The sequence below is a fragment of the Asterias rubens genome, chromosome 4 (genome assembly GCF_902459465.1).
Source record: "Asterias rubens chromosome 4, eAstRub1.3, whole genome shotgun sequence".
Taxonomy (NCBI): Eukaryota; Metazoa; Echinodermata; class Asteroidea; order Forcipulatida; family Asteriidae; genus Asterias; species Asterias rubens.
Genome location: NC_047065.1, coordinates 14,144,677 through 14,161,906, shown reverse-complemented (window position 1 = coordinate 14,161,906; position 17,230 = coordinate 14,144,677). Strand labels below are relative to the sequence as shown.

General features: G+C 40.2%; 1 protein-coding gene across 3 annotated transcripts in view; it reads left to right on the top strand.

The window, feature by feature from the left end:
* Window positions 1-755: 755 nt before the first annotated feature.
* The window catches only part of LOC117289595 (chromodomain-helicase-DNA-binding protein 8-like), a 43,893-nt gene continuing 27,418 nt past the window's right edge, over window positions 756-17,230 (top strand). Inside the window, exons 1-15 of one of the 3 annotated variants that reach the window (XM_033770792.1) lie at window positions 756-847; window positions 3,521-5,784; window positions 6,317-6,726; window positions 7,121-7,253; window positions 8,266-8,451; window positions 9,077-9,207; window positions 10,182-10,302; window positions 10,546-10,770; window positions 11,185-11,312; window positions 12,198-12,288; window positions 12,805-12,957; window positions 13,499-13,675; window positions 14,117-14,278; window positions 15,101-15,181; window positions 15,857-16,016. In XM_033770792.1, the coding sequence (XP_033626683.1) occupies window positions 3,616-5,784; window positions 6,317-6,726; window positions 7,121-7,253; window positions 8,266-8,451; window positions 9,077-9,207; window positions 10,182-10,302; window positions 10,546-10,770; window positions 11,185-11,312; window positions 12,198-12,288; window positions 12,805-12,957; window positions 13,499-13,675; window positions 14,117-14,278; window positions 15,101-15,181; window positions 15,857-16,016 (4,327 nt within the window). In that variant the 5' untranslated portion in view covers window positions 756-847; window positions 3,521-3,615. Of the gene's footprint in view, window positions 848-898; window positions 1,075-1,296; window positions 1,313-3,520; window positions 5,785-6,316; window positions 6,727-7,120; window positions 7,254-8,265; window positions 8,452-9,076; window positions 9,208-10,181; window positions 10,303-10,545; window positions 10,771-11,184; window positions 11,313-12,197; window positions 12,289-12,804; window positions 12,958-13,498; window positions 13,676-14,116; window positions 14,279-15,100; window positions 15,182-15,856; window positions 16,017-17,230 lie in introns of those variants that run through there. The other 2 variants (XM_033770793.1, XM_033770794.1) reach the window with 2 other exon arrangements.

Below are 17,230 nucleotides of genomic sequence, written 5' to 3'. Positions count from 1 at the left end.
TCCGCCCCCCCCCCCGCCCCAACCCATGCCCAACCCCTATCAACAACGATTTTGGGGATCGATATCATTCAGTTCAGCAAGCCTAGTCCCTTTTGGCAAGGCCTTCGTTGCGTAAAGAGCAGAGCGACTGGAACTAGAGACTACGCCCGCAAGTGGTCTTCCGTTCCAGTCGCTTGTCTTGACAAAAGGCCTACAACATTCGTTCATCCATGGAGGTTGGTTCATCCATAGAGTATGGTTCATCAATCGGATTTCCTCGATTCGGTCTCCGTACATTGTAATTTATTGATAAAATAACTTCAACACAAATGAAATGTAAATAGACAATTTAGAAAATGAGGGTTGTGGAGCGCTTTAGTTTTCCCGGCAAAAAGATAATAAACAAAGGCGCCTCCACTACATACGGGAACTTCATAGCTGTCATTTTGCGTCATTTGATTGGCTACCTTTATGTCCTAGAACGTGGTCCGGTCATACCGACTGATTTAAGTACGGTAAAGCCAATTGGACAATTTGACAAGACTCGTGTAGTAGCTTTCTCTGATATTTTATCACATTTCTGTAAAAGTTGCATTTGTAGAACTGTGTATTTCAGTTATATAACCTAATTTATACTAACTTTACCTTTCCATATAATTTATGGACATAATTGGAGAATTTATTTAACATTTTTGGCCGAAGACCGGAGATTAATCTGTCCAATGAAATACCGTGTTCTGTAATAGTAGTTCACCGCTGCATAGAATGTGGGTTTTTTGCACGTACGGGCATTCATTATGGACTCAGAATTTCAGAACATCGAGAATTTTCGATTCGTCTTTTTCGTCACTTCAAAAACATAAATTGGGTAAGTTTGTGCTTATTATGTTTCCATAAGATTACTCTGGAATGTGGAAAGACTTGATTGAACATAAAATGACATTTTGGGGACCATGTGAGAGTTCTGTGTGTGGGGATTTCGACTTCAGCTTTTGCGAGAGTGGAACAAAACGAAAATTTTAGGAATTTATTTTAGAATGTTTAGAAGATTACTTTAACGTTGTTTGCCTATGTATGAGTTACATGCTTTATATTGTAAGTATTTCCCTTGATGTTAATATTTTGTCATCACTAATTAGTACTTTGGTATCAGATTATATAACTTCTGTGTGTGTGACTGCAGCATGACAAATTGTCATGCTGATGGAAGGGGCTGGAAGAATGTACACACATCATCTGCCGAGCTATAGCAGCGAGGCGAGGTAGGCGAGCATGCATGCCGATGGCGGTTGGCGAGGTGGTGCGGTGGCCTCATTTGTCCACTTTCCTTAAAGTTGATATTAAGTCATTTGTGACATTGACACACAATGGATACTTTGGGAAAACTTTCTGTATCCTGCTACCTCTTTTTCACTCATTTATTTATTTACAAAAAGAATCTCATTGAAATGAATTTGATTCAGTTTTTCAGTGTTCAGAATCGGGAATAAAGTAAAAACTGTGGAAAAATAAATACTTATTTTATTTTATAACAAATAAAATTATGGTAGCAGGATGCAGAAACTTTTCCTATATTTGAACACAATTTCTGAAAACAGCACATTTTGTCACTTTGTCAGTTTTTCTCAAACGAAACATCAATCCATTTTTAAGGTTTATCGCGATTCAGAAACGCAATGCATTGTGGGAAGGAATATGGGGCGGTTTCTACGCAGTTTCTACGACTCGCGCACGCAACGCCTATACCTTTGTGTGGGTTCAACAGCGCCCTCTCTTGATATTTTGCTATTGGCGATAAACCTTATCAATCATTTCTTTCATAAATTCATGCACACAGCAGTTTCACTACTTAACTTGTCAGAATCAAACCCCCAAAATACAAGGAAATGATGATGAGGCCATGACCTTAGTCATGGTGGGTAACCCTTCATCCTCCTGTCCTGTCTGAGTGGTCGTCGTAGTAAATGGGGGTTGCAATAATCTTTGCACATGCCTGGTTCAGGGGGTTGGTTTTTAACTAACAAAATAAAGAAAAAAGCAAATTAGAACGTATCAAATATCTGTTGTTTTAATTAGGCCCTGAATGTATTTTTTTTTTTTATTCCAAGTGTAATTGGTATCTTAGTTTTTCGTGGCTTTGGGTGAACTTCAGAGGTTTTTCTGTATTCCATTAATTGTTTAAAGCCATTTTACACTTTCGGTACGAAAAGAAGAAAAAAAGTTCACAGATTTACAAATAACTTACAGGGTTTACAGAAGGTAATGGTGAAAGACTTCTCTTGAAATTTTATTCCATGAAATGCTTTACTTTTTGAGAAAACATTAAAACAATATAACAAATTTGTTTTAAACACATATCATGACACGGCGAATTGTGCGGAAACAAGAGTGGGTTTTCCTGTTATTTTTTCCCGACTCCGATGAGCGATTGAGCCTAAATTTTCACAGGTTTGTTATTTTGTATATAAGTTGTGATACACGAAGTGTGGGCCTTGGACAATACTGTTTACCGAAAGTGTAATGGCTTTAAGTGGATCATGATACTTTGTCATCCCGGCATATCATAATTTAAATTACAAATAACATTGAGCGTTTTTGTATTTTCATGAGTTGGCATACGGAACGTTTCATTCAACGAGACCACACCAACTTTAAACAAATGAAAGTATTTGCTTCTGTACTAATTAATGACTAATGCAATAACATTCCTTGTTTGTTCTTACCATCCTTGTAGATCTTTTTCATTTTAATGAAGGATAAACTAATAAATGCATTGAAAAATGTACAAAATTATACTACAAATTGTGGAGTCTGACTAGGCCTATCATTGCTGGCAGGTTAGAAGCAGAACTGTGAAGAGGGTTGGAGCAACAGCAATTGTATTCAGGCCTGATACTTCACGGAGGCAACGAAGGCGATTGCCTCCGTGTCCCCTGGTCATTGCCTTGGTGCCCTTGAAATGCTCCTGTACTAATTTGCAATTTCATCATAGGGTGCCCTTTACCAAGAAGAAAATACCTTGGTGCCCTTGCCCTTTCAAAAACGAAGCATACAGTCCTGTGTATTTGTATTGTGAAAGTGTTTTTTTTACTGCTGTGGATTACATGGTGTGCGTTGGAGTTTCAATGTCTGCAAAGAATCTTTTTTTACTTCTGTCTTTTTAAAGTTTTTGATGTGTTTTAATTCTCTGCTAACCGTGAAAATGCCTTTTTGATTTTCAGAAAAAAAATAACATCTTATACCTTTGTATCGTTTTGATTTAAATATTTTTACAGTAAGGCACAATTTAGTAGTTGACAAGTCTAGTTGTGTGTCTGTTTGCCATTAAATTTGTACATTTCTGGTAAGATGCTATGTACAGGAATTCGATTTTTCGGGAATTTTCCCCCAACAATTTTGGTTATGGTTATGATGACTTGGGTAGTTTGATTTATGTTAGGCTGAAGGTCTACATTTTAATAGGTCAACTCTTCTACTTGATAAAATGGTCTTCTTTTTTTCCCAGCGACTAATATGCCTGTTTAATATTTTCTCTTTTCAGACGATACATGTCTCCATTTGTCATCCATTCTATAGTGATAATGTGAGATCTCTCCTATTCAACATTTATATTGGATTCTGAAGACCCTTAAAAACATGGAGAGTAGTAACAATGCAGCACAAGGAGAAGCAAAAACTGCGGCAGCCATTACTGCGAGCCCATTAAAGACACCGCCTCGACGCGTTCAGGTGGTTACTGTAGGTAGTCCCGGAACGCCACAAGTGCAATCAGTCTTGACATCTCCAGGAGGCCAACAGAAGGCAACAGTTGTCCAAGTACCACAGCAACAACAATTGATTCGAATACAGCCCCAGCAGCAGGGCAGGCAACAAGTCCTGCAGCAAAATCTGGTCCGCGTGTCTCCACTTAATACCCAACAAGCTGTCCAGCATGGCTCACAACAGGGACAAACCATCATGGTCATAACGGGAAGTCCGCAACGGCTTCAAACACAAAAGCCGGCAAGTTCGACCAGTGCCGACGTTAAATCAGTACAAGAGCATGGCTATGCCATATCAGCGCCACTGAGCCATCACGATTATGCTCTGCCCAAATCAGGTGGGGAGAAATCACCACAGGTATCGTTACAGTCCACCGGAGCTGGTTTTCAGCTGATTCGTCAGCCTGTATCATCCCAGGCTACACAGCCTGCTGCTGTTATCTCCCAGCAGCAACAGCAACCAGGAGTCATGCAGATTATCAGAACTTCCCAGCCACAAACACAGCAAATCCGACCCCTCACTGCAACGCTACAAGGGGGTCAACTGGTCCTCAATCAGCAGCAATCTGTACAAGCAATCCAATCAGGTCAACCTGTCACTCTACGCCTGCAAATGAAAGACATCAACTCTCTACAGAAGAATGTCAGCAGGTTGCAGCAACTTCCGACTAAGGTTGCCACCGTATCGCACCAAACTTCACCGAAGCAGCAACAAAGCACCGTGTTGACATCACAGCCCCAATACATCATTACCAATGTTAATAACAGCACCCAGATACCTGGTATCGTCGGTGCCCAACAGATTAAAATTGTACCGTCTGTACAACAAAATCAGCAGCAGCAGCAGCAGCAGCATATTGTGAAACAATTGCCAGGAGGAGGAATGGCTTTGACTATACTTGCCAACCAAGTGGTGAGCACGGGGGCTAAGACAATCACGATACCAAGCAGTCTGGGTGCAGCCAATACTGTAGCTTTCACACAGTCCATACTGACTGTCAGTAGTCCTACAGCATCAAAGACCCTAATGACCTCTACAACCAGTAACAACACGCGACCGATCGCTCCAACAGGATTGATCACAAAGACTATCACCATCCCAGCTGGCCAGCAGGTGATTCGAACAGGTGTTCCAAATCAATCTATCGGATTGTCAGTGTTACCGCAGACGTCAATGGGAGCAACCACAAATAAAGTGACTATTCCCACGAAACTTCAAACTATTCGTGCCATAAACCCTATCCAGCCTAAGACCATCCAAACAAACCTTCAGACAGTGCGTGCAATAGCTCCAACAGGGTCCACTGCCCAGGCGGTCATTGGCGGTACAACTTTGCAAAGCATCAATGCGGTTCTGTCCGGCCAGTCAGGCCCTAAAACAATAGGTCTTTCCTCTCCCCAGCAACAGACCGTCTGTAGTATTATTCCTGCACAGTCCCAAACTGCAACCATTACGCCGACTGTAGCCGCATCGACCGTTGGTTCTGGTAACCTGGCTACCCTGAAATCAACCGTCGTTCCAAGTACAGTTAAAACTGTCCCAGCATCAACTCAATCCTACACTGTTACCAACATGGGCAATATAACCATTCAGAGTGCCAACACCGCAACCACCAAAACGGAAGTCACTGCTTCGGCGGCACTTCAGAAAGCTGCAGCAAGTGTCGCTGTATCCCAGAACCAAACGGTGACAATCAGTAAAGCCAACACAAAGAAGATGCCTAATATCATACGAAGCCAAACGCCCAATACTGTCGTGAAAGTCAAACAGGCCAAGGCTAAGCCGGTCGTACAGCAGCAGACGATCAAGACAACCACCACCAAGCCGATTCAGATACCGGGCGGACCTGTTGGCCAGCAGCCGGGTCAGATCCTGATCATGGTGAACCCCAGGAGCGGAGCTCTCGAAGAGGTCAAAAAGATCGCCTATGAAGTGAGTCAGCTGAAGAATCAACCTAGGTCCTCGGAGAACATACAGAAGTTGAAGGACCTCCAGGCCCGTGTCTCCCAGCTTCAGACATCAGTACAAAGTGTCAAAGCAAAGGTATACATTGATTTTTTTCCATTTTGAAGGTGATAAGGTTACCTTAAAATCACAATTTTCATCTTTTTTTACTTCTGTCTTTTTTGAGTTTTTGATGTGTTTTAATTCTCTGCGAACCTTGAAAATGCCTTTTTGATTTTCTGAAAAAATAACATGTTAAATCTTCAGCAAGGCATAATTTAGTAGTTGACAAGTGTGTGACTGTTTGCCATTAAATTTGTACATTTCTGGTAAGATGCTATGTGCAGGAATTTGATTTTTCAGGAATTTTCCCAAAAATTTGAGGCTTCATATTTTTTGAAAGAATTTGAAGCAATCACCAAAGGGAGAAAGTAATAGAACGCATTGTGTCCAAACCTGTCGTTTTGTATTTCTGTTGATGAACAGAGTCTGTAAACCTCCTGAATTTCAACATCTGAGAGGTTGCAGGTTTTGAATAAGGGGAAAACCCAGACCATTCAGCCTTTTTTAAAGAATTTTCACAGTCATCCAATCTCAATTAATAAATAGAGCATAAAATTCTGCATTTCAGAACAGTACAACAGGTTCACCACTAACACCCCTCATGCTGTCCACCTCGAGCGCGCAATCAAGTGGAACTCAGAAGAGTCCTACTTCATCTTCAGACACCAGCAGCGGAGAAGCTACAACGCACAGCGGCAAATCGAGCAAGAAGCACAAACCCCAAGAGAAAGCCAACCGTATCGTCGCCGAGGCCGTCGCCAAAGCGAAAGCCTCGGGGCTTCAGAACATTCCGAAAATCATGGCCGATGTTTCCCTCCCCGAGGTGAACCTCGAGAAGGAGAAGAAGTCCAAAGAGAAACGGAAAGCCAAACCCAAGGAACCCAAACCTAGGAAACCGTCCAAGGAACCCAAGGAGAAGAAAGAGGTGAAAGTCAAGATTGCTAAGAAGAAATCCCGGCCAAAGAAGATACCACCAAAGTAAGTGAATCTCTCCCAAATCAGCTTAAAAAAGTTATAACTATAACTAGTTCAATATAGCGTATTTTACAATAACCACATCAATGCACTCTAATTGCCCGGGTCATTTGGGGCAAAATTGTTCCATTAATCTTTCTCGGCACCCTGGGGAGTAAACAGCCCAGGGGTGGAGTCCACAAAGAGTTTAAATTAGTCTTGTCTGGAGTTAGGAAGAGTTAATTAGGACTAACCTTAATAACCCCTAGGACTAGTCCTCAGTTGGCATTATCTTTGTGAAATCAACTTCTGGGCTGCCATGGTTCTCCAAAGGCTTTTTCTTATACAATATCAACCTCTTCCCTCGCAGGTACCTATTTTTCTTACAATTTCTCCATTTCACCCCTATAACTTGTAGGAAATTTCCTGCATCTGCTTTAGTGAGATTGAAGAACAAACGTAAGGGCATGAACGACTCTTCTTCCTCGGGCTCCGAAGCAGAGGATGCCCTTCTAGCCAAGGCATTGCCAGACGATGACTTCCTTCTCGAGGTAAGAAACAAAGTCTGACGCCACAGCTGCTCGGGAGTTATTCGAAACGAGCCTTGTGATTTCTAGTTGCCTTTTTTAAACCTCGGCTTGGGCTCTGTCACCGGCTTGGGCTCTGTCACCGGCTCGGGCTCTGCGCACTGGGTACGCAGTGGAAACGCAGCGGGTATGAACCAGCCTTCAGGACTGTACTCTTTGGAGCAGCGTGTATTTTGCATGCGGTGGTAGTTTGAGGTTTGAGAAGTGCTCCTGGTGCCCTCCACTCTGTCACAGGCCTCAAAATAATATTAACAATAACAAAAAATTATAAAGCGTCTTACATAAAAAATATCTCTAAACGTTCAATAACCCATGGCAGCAATTACAGTGTGTCCTGTGCTCTTGCTGCGGTACCCTGTGTAAGGATTCAATACAAGATAACATTTTCCTCATTTAGTAGTGCCCGTTACCAGGGCCCAATTTCATAGAGCTGCTAAGCACAAAAATTTGCTTAGCATGAAATTTCTTCCCTGATAAAAACATGATTACCAACCAAATATCAACGTGATTTTCAGGATAAGCAAACAGCAGCTAAATACCAGTAACAAGGAATATGCAACAAATTGAAATTTGGTTGGTAATCCTGTTTTTACCAAGGAAGATATTTTATGCTCAGCAAGTTTTTGTGCTTAGCAGCTCTTTGAAACTGGACCCAGAGGTGAATTGGTTTGCCCCTTCAATAGACAAGTTCAAGACCTGCTGACAATCATAGTTCTTGTGGCAACAGTTGTGTCAATTCATCTCTTTTGCATAAACTAACTAAAAATTAGCCATGTTTCCATGTTTTGGTGAACAACAACAAAATCAAATTAGCAAAATTTGCAATCTTTTTCCAGACTTGTTTTAGTCTGCAACTTGATTCTCAGCTAGGAAGCTAAGCAATTTATTTTGCACCACATATGCTGAGCAGCGATAGTTGTGTAACAATTACAAATTGTACAAAATAACCAACAAAACAATTTTGTTTTATTCACAGAAACGAAGATCAAGCCGCAACACCAAACGGAAACGTTACGATGTAGCATACGACTTTAACATCTCAGGGGGAGACAGTAGCGACAGTGACAAGAAGGAATCGGACAGTAATGTTGATGTTGAGGTTGATGTTGTCACAGTAGCTCCATTGGCACCCAGTCAGACCGAAGCCGCTAAATTCTTTGTGGTAAGGCCGTGTCCATATTTGCAACTACAGCTACGGCTTTTACTATTGCTAGGGCTAGATTTCCACGCCATCATGCGTTAAAGTATTATTTGGCCATGAGAATGAAAATGATAGATTTGCGTCCACCGCCCGCATTTATTTGCAGTAAAATATGCATCTGCTGTCGTTCACCTTTCGAGCGCAATCAACAAATTTGCGCAAAAATATTCTGCGCAATTTTTAATTTGCGCTATGCAGAAAAGGCAAATTTGTGTATCAAGCTCCAGTTTGCGCAATTTGAAGATTGCGCATCTTTGTGTGCAAAATAATTAATAATGAAAAAGGAAAAAAAAACTCGCGTCATTTCAAAAATGCCCGGACGCAAGTCTAAAACTTTCATTCTCATGGCCTTAGGTTGATATTGTGCATGAAAAAGCCTTTTCTTTCATTAATATCTCGCAACTCGGACGACCAATCGAGCTCAAATTTTCACTGGTTTGTTATTTTATGCATATGTTGAAATACACCAAGTGGGGAAGACTGGTCTTTGACAATTACCAATAGTGTCCACTGCTTTTAACATATCTCCTAAACTCTTGTTATTACTCTGTTGATGATTCTTGCTCTCCTCGCTGTCTCAATCCAGGAAAATCCAGACGAGTCCGAGGCTAACGTTGTGGAAAAGATCTTGGCCTCCCATGTGGTCAAGAAGCCCCAGCTGCCAGGGGAAGCTCAGGTCGGAGAGACTGAAGAGTTCTTTGTCAAGTACAAAAACTTGTAAGTTCTGAATATAATAATAATAATATTAATAATAATAAAGGGGTATTAATATAGCACCTAATGTTAGGCTTTAAAGGCAGTGGACACTATTGGTAACTACTCAAAATAATTATTAGCATAAAACCTTTCTTGGTGACGAGTAATGGGGAGAGGTTGATGGTAATACTGTGAGAAACGGCTCCCTCTGAAGTGCCATAGTTTTCGAGAAAGAAGTAATTTTCCACGAATTTGATTTCGAAACCTAAAGTTCAGAACTTGAGGTCTCGAAATCAACAATCTAAACGCACAGAACTTCGTGTGACAAGGGTGTTTTTTTCTTTCCTTATTATCTCGCAAGTTCGATGACCGATTGAGCTCAAATTTTCACAGTTTTGTTATTTTATGCATATGTTGAGATACACCAACTGTGAAGCCTAGTCTTTGACAATTACCAATAGTGTCCACTGGCTTTAAAGCGCTTGACACGATAATTAATACAGTTTGGTTAAAAGCAACACATAGTACAGAGACAAGAATTATATGGCCACTTGGAAAACAAAATGATTATCAAAACAAAACAAAAACAAAGAGAGCTCAAAGACAACTGCATAACAAAACAGTTTTAGCAAATTAGATACTGATACTAAAAAAGTTAAAGTAATTTAAAAGAAAAATACTAGATAAGGGAGCAGAATCATATTTTAATTGTATTTAAGTAGGATTTGAAACTTTGCATGGTGGAAATACAATATAGAAAGGTTTGCGGTAACACCATGTAATGACTATCTCTAATGAGTTGGGGTGGTTCTGAAAAGAACCGTTGGTTTCAACTCGACGTTTTGATCAGTATGCTCTGATCGTTCTGATCGTCTTAATTGTATTTACCTACAGCAAGAAAAGTGAAGTTAAATTACAACAATGAATCCAAACTGTGGATAGCTTACAACTTTTAGCTCTTTAACTTTTTGTTTTCTGTGTTTAATGTATTGCAGCTCATACCTCCACTGTGAATGGGCTACGTTTGACAAGCTTCAGAAGGGAGATCAGCGCATTCATCAGAAAATCAAAAGATTTCGTGCCAAGCAACGAATGCAACCAGCTTATTTTGCCGAGGTACGTCGGGTGTTCTCTTGTTGACCTTCTGCAAGCTTCTATTTCTGTTCTGACGTTTGGGTCGGAATTTGTTTGGATTGAACAGTATTATTATGATTTAATTTGTAGTATTTTTGAGACAAATTTATGCGTGGCAAAACAAGAGAATCAAACTGTGTGATGTGTGGGTTTCTTAAAAGTGTCATAAGAGTATTTTTCTCTGATTTTTTAAATTCAAACATTAATGTTTGTAATATTCCTCAGCTCGAAGACGAACCCTTCAACCCCGACTACGTCCAAGTGGATCGAATCCTGGACGTTGCCGTTACCGAAGACCCTGACACTAAGGAGGTAGACACCCACTACCTGGTCAAGTGGAGAAGCCTCCCCTACGAGGATAGCACCTGGGAGTTGGAGCAAGACGTCGACGACGACAGCATTGCTTTCTTCAAGAAGATGCTGGATCCGCCTCCTCACAGCGAACGCAAGGTACGCACTCTCAGCAAATACCGAGGGGTATAAATGGGTACCTGCGAGGGTAGAGGTTGATATTGTGTGTATGAACAAATCTTTGAAGTGCTACGGTTGTCCAGGCTGTTTACTCCCAAAGGAACTGTAAAAGGAATGTTAGTGGCCCAATGACCAAGGCACAAATGTAAAGCGCATTGAGACGGTTATTGTGAAATTTGCCATATAAGTAATTGCAGTTTGGAAGTGATGATTTAACTTTATCCGTGTTTCAGCTGATTAACGTGATTAGAACCTCTTAAAGTGCTGATCTGAACTGCAGATTCTTTTCCATTATATGGACATTTAGGGTCGATATTTACTGTTCAGTATACGTGGCTTATTTTTTGTCACCCCATTGAACGAATGTTTGTGGTATTGGTTTTTTTTTTCTAGAGGGTTGATCGAGCGGAGTGTGACGACTGGACGAAGCGTGATGAATCTCCAGTTTATAAAGGAGACAACACACTGAGGGAGTATCAACTAGAGGGAGTCAACTGGCTCATGTTCAGCTGGTGTAATCGGTGAGTTAATGACATCCAATTTTACTCAGCTGCTTAGCAAATTTATCCTGCTTAGCACAAATCAGTGGTGAATTGGTCGAAAACGCAGATTGGGTTGTAGGAGGGTAACCCGCCTCCTAAGCAGAACTCTGTTGAGGTTTTTTTCTTTCTTTTTTCTTGGCATTTTGTGAAAGTTTGACTTTCATGTTTGGTAAATACAACCACGCTACCTCACTCCTCCACCAACTCCACTTTCTCCCAGTCCATTAAAGGCAGTGGACACTATTGGTAATAACTTAAAATAATTATCAGCATAAAACCTTACTTTGTAAAGAGTAATGGGGACAGGTTGATTGTATAAAACATTGTGAGAAACGGCTCCCTCTGAAGTGACGTAGTTTTTGAGAAAGGAGTAATTTTCCACGAATTTGATATGAGACCTCAAGTTTACAATGTGAGGTCATCAAACCAAGCATCTGAATGCACACACTTTTGGTGACAAGGGCTGGTTTTTTCTTTCATAGTTATCTCGGAACTCCGACGACCAATCGAGCTAAAATTTTAGCAGGTTTGTTATTTAATGCATATGTTGAGATACACCAAGTGAGAAGACTGGTCTTTGACAGTTACCAATAGTGTCCAGTGTCTTTAACAGTTTGTTTTCATGATCCTCACCATCTTAAAATGTTCCTGTTCAATGGACCAAAAAACTCTCCCATTATTTGTGCCTTTATTGATTCACTTATATTGGATATTTCTTGGAAGCGTTATGGTACCCAGTGTAAGAGAGTTCTATAAATGCCTGTTATTTTATCATTTTGTTTATTTTTAGGAGTAAGGGTTAATGAATGCAATATTAAACAACAGCAGACTAATTGCCCTCTCTGTTACTTTTTATTCTTCTAGTCAAAATTGTATCCTAGCTGATGAAATGGGCCTGGGCAAGACCATTCAGGCATTAGCGTTCGTCAGAGAGGTGCAAAAATTTGGCATAGTGGTGAGTTGTAGACCAAGTTGCTGCATCTTAGATGTTTCCAAACTTCTTCCAAGATATCTTTCCTCAAAACAACATCATGTCTTATCACTTATCGCTAGAGAAGGAGTTTGCCTCGGTACGCCTGGCAGTGGCTGTCGAATGTGACGCAGCACCTTGTAAATATGGTGCTACATAAATCAATCTCATTGTTCAAAAATTTCATGAACCTGTCTTAAAAACATTTCTCTTTGTTCAAGTGCATGTGAGTACCTTATAGCAGGCTTGATATTCTTACTTGAGTCTGATTTCTAATTTATTTATTTTTTGATCTGGGAAAAGTCAGAATTTAAAAAAATAAATAACCTGAAAAGTTTATACAGCCTTTACTATCTGGACATTTAGGTCAGCCCTTGTTCTCTATAAAATGTTCCTCCTTTTTTTTTTCCAAAGGCCAAATATCATGTTTAAAATCGCTTTTTGAGGTATCCTTAATTTTATTACCAGACATTATTAACAGTCCTATTCATTTTTCCCCAGGGCCCTTTCCTGGTCATCGCACCGCTGTCTACCATAGCCAATTGGCAGCGTGAGTTTGAGACATGGACTGATATCAACGCTATAGTGTACCACGGCAGCGCACAGAGTAGACACATGATCGCTGAGTATGAGATGTATTATAAAGACAGTAAGGTGAGTCTATAGCAAAGGTTAAAGAGTGCCGGGGCTTGCTGCAGAATGTTCTGCTTCTGTCGCCCTGTAAAGCACATAAGTCTACTGGCCTTAAAGGAACACTACAGAATTCGTTTTGCTAGCAAAAAAAGGTTTCTGGCAGTGTAAGCACTTTATGTAATCCATCATAGACATAAACTGACAAACCTGTAGAAGTTTGAGATCGATCGGCCATCTGGGTCACAAAAGAATAGTGAAAAACCGATGACAAATTTCGCATTGCAAAAAAAATGACTAAAACGCTCAATGAGCAAAAAACTCCAAAGGCGAAATTAGATTGATTATTTCTCATCAAATATGAAATTTCAGACAGAAATATTTCAAGGGTTTGTTTTCTACTATCATTCTCATTAGACAGTGTGAGTTTTATGTAAATCTGTGATCTTCACGATTTTTGTTTCTTACCAATTCTGTTATGTTGCATTAAGTTTACGCTAAGCGCTCTGCTGATCATCTGTAAAGTATTTGAATAAAACAACATCCTTATCTGATCTTCCTGCAGGGACGTCGAATCCCCAATGTGTATCGCTTCAAAGTGTTGATCACCACGTACGAGATAGTCCTAGCCGACTGCCAAGAGTTGAGTGAGATTGAGTGGCGATTGTCCATCATTGACGAAGCTCATCGACTCAAGAACAGAAACTGCAAACTACTGGAAGGGCTCCGCTGTTTCGATGTGGTATGTTTGAGATTTTAGGGCTCCAATTCAGAAGTTGAACACATCAGTGTGATTTTAAGATTTGCTTTGTTGTTGCCAGCAAACTAGCGTTCTAGAATCTTACCTTTGCCAAAAAATAAAATGTTGATTTTTGAACAAAACTCAATTATTTTTTTTTTTAAAGAGGAAGGGGAAATTCTAAAAAATAGAACAGAAATCAAGTCGTCATCAAAGGTATACTTTGCCTTGAAGCAGCTTTGTGAAATAGGGTTGTGTTTTTTATCAGGATCAACCTAGTCTAAATTGGTGGCTACAGCTAATGCTGTTGCTAAGCAGGCTATGCTTCAGCACATACCTTGATTTGGCAATTCAGCCGTGTCCGCAAGTTTAGAAACTGCCACATTTATTTCAGAAGTTTTTTCTTTTATACCAATGTAATCCAACTTGTTTAACATCTTGTAGGAGCACAGGGTTTTACTGACTGGTACCCCGCTGCAGAACAACATCGACGAGCTGTTTAGTTTACTCAACTTCCTGGAACCGGGGAGATTCCGTTCCATCAGTCAATTCTTGGGTGACTTCGGTGACTTGAAGACTGAGAGTCAAGTTGAAAAACTGCAGCAGGTGAAACTTTGGTTCTTTTAAATTTGTTGCAATGATTAGGCAAAATTAAAAACATTTGCTTGTTTAGAACCTGCCTTTTTGGAGCAGGGCCTTTAACAATTCATTTTTGAAGACAAACGGCTGGGGTTTTTCATTACAAAAAAATTTTGTCATGGTCGTGACACTTGTATCCTTGAGCAAGATACTTAACTAAAACAATTTCTCCTCACCCAGGAGGATAAATGGGTACCTGCAAGGGTAGAGAATGATATTGTGTATGAAAAAGCCTTTGCAGTGCTACGGTTGCCTAGGTTGTATACTCTCAACGGAGCTATACAAAAAAGATCAAGGAATGTTATTGGCCCAATGACCATAAAATGCTAAGCGCGTTGAGACTTTTTTTTTTGTGAAATGCGCAACATAAGAACTTGTTATTATTAAACAGTGGATGCAAGACTGCAGTTTGGAAGTGATGATTTAACTTTATCCGTGTTTCAGCTGATTAACGTGATTAGAACCTCTTAAAGTGCTGATCTGAACTGCAGGTTCTTGTCTATTAAACGGATATTTGGTCATCTGCTTTAAAACCACTTCGGGTCGTTATACCAAAAATATATCTATATCAGTATAGGTAGCTTTCGGTTCGCCACGCATTCTGAAAAAATATTGTGTCTTGAGTTCACTTATTGGTGAAGAGCATGTCACGTGGCGGCGTTTAAACGGCTGATAAAGACATAGCAAGGCCGCGACCCTGCCTGTTTTAAAAGGGCTGTTTAAGAACTCGTCGCCAATCTTTGTTTCACCTGAATAATGTTGAGTTCCTTTTCTTGAACAAATCGACAGCTTTTGAAGCCGATGATGCTGCGTCGACTGAAGGAGGATGTGGAGAAGAACCTAGCTGAGAAGGAAGAAACCATTATTGAGGTAAGGTATTTCCCCCATATGACCAGTGCGCAGTATCTTGCCTGCCAGGAGGGCCCTAGAATGCAAAATGAATGTTACAGGGGGCTATTTTTTATGGTTCCATTATTAAAGAATCGATGCTTACGTCAAGCCCATTTCACCGCTTGCACAGTAAGCAGAGAATGGTGATCATAAGCGTAGAATTCAGTGTTAAGTAGAGCCATGAAATTGGGCCCTGGCGTGGATTTCATAAGGAGTTAAGACTAGTCTTATCTTGAGTTAGGACGTCCTAACTTAGAACTAGCCATATGTTTTTAATATCTCCTAGGACTAGGCCTAAGTTAGGAAAACTAACTCTTTGTGAAATCAACCCCTGGTCTATACCAGGGCACCCTCATCTCAATTCTTTTGGAACTAAAATAAATATTATTTCACTTTAACATACACACACAAGAACCAAAAAAAAATTTTAATTTAAGAGAGACTGCAGTTTGGAAGTGATGATTTAACTTTATCCGTGTTTCAGCTGATTAACGTGATTAGATCTCTTAAAGTGCTGATCTGAACTGCAGATTGTTGTCTATTAAACGGATATTATAGTTTGTGCTTTAAAACCACTTGAGTAGTCGAGTAGTCGAAAAAGCCAGTAGACGGGGCTTCATTTCAAACATTTGTCTTGTCCGGTATAACCAACAGGTAGAACTGACTAACATACAGAAGAAGTACTACCGAGCAATCCTGGAGCGTAACTTCAGTTTCTTGAGCAAGGGTACCAACTCCTCGGCCAACCTACCTAACCTGATGAACACCATGATGGAACTACGCAAGTGCTGTAATCATCCCTTCCTCATCAACGGTAACCCAAAACCCCTCTATCGTTGTTTTGCTGTAAATTGTACCACGGCGCATCCATAGAGTCTGCTTTGTTGCTTCATGTGATAATTTATTCCAAAGAAGTCCCTTATCTGGGCCCAATTTTATAGAAGTGCTTATATAATTGACTGCTTAGCATAAATGAGCGGAATACCAGTCACCAATAGTACATGTGTAGGGCCACTGATTTTCCGTTTCAGAAAAGTGCAAATTCCGTTTGGCAAAAACATGAATTCTGTTTCAGGCACAAAAAATTCCGTTTCATGTTTTTTTAATTAGATAAAAGGTTGTTTAATACCCAGGGACACACTTATAAAAATCAATTTGAGATAAGTTGCACTGTTGACTTCGTAAAATGTTCATTTGAACTGACAAATTTCAAAAAAATACTTTTTTTTATAATTGTGGATTATTTTGTATACTGCTGTTCTAAAAAGGTTGCACTGTGACTGCAGTTTCAATGCACATGATGTGATAGACTTGATTCCAAGTCTAAAACTGCAGTTGATTCTCTGCATCAGCCACATTGTAGGCTAATGACAGGAGTGTATCCACAAGAGGGCGCTGTTTCAGCATGATCAAAGACTTGGGAACAAGTCTATGGACGTGACCATTCTCCATCCACAAACAAAATGTCAGCCATTTTGTTTTCGCTTTGGCGACAGAATGTTGACAGTTTACGGTTTTATTTTAGACCTTTCCGAGATGAAAAAACATTGTATGTGTTCTTATAGATCATAGGTAAGCTAGTTTGTGTATTATATTGTTGGTAAAAGAGAGGGAGAAAATGCAATTTGGGTGAACAAAAAATGTTTAAAACGTGCCGCGAATAATGCCCTTCGCTTAACCATGTTAACAACGTGTGTACATCATGTGTGTAAACATTGAGGATGGTGTGAAGTAGAACAGAATGATCCACGGTTACGATCTCGTACTTTTTAATGGTCTGATTTCTGATGCCTTTTTAGTTTAACAAAAAGAATCTTAATAAAGAATGCAATTTCAATAGTTTTGGCGTCAAGAAAAAAAAAAAAAAAAAAAAAAAAATCAAATTTTCTGAAAACCCGTTTTCCGTTTCAAAGGGCGGATTCCGCGAATTCCGTCCGTTTTCCGCGATCGCGGAAAATCAGTGGCCCTACATGTGGCATGGTTGATTGGCAGGTAACCTTGTTCCAGTAATCCTTGTTGTGTTGTGCT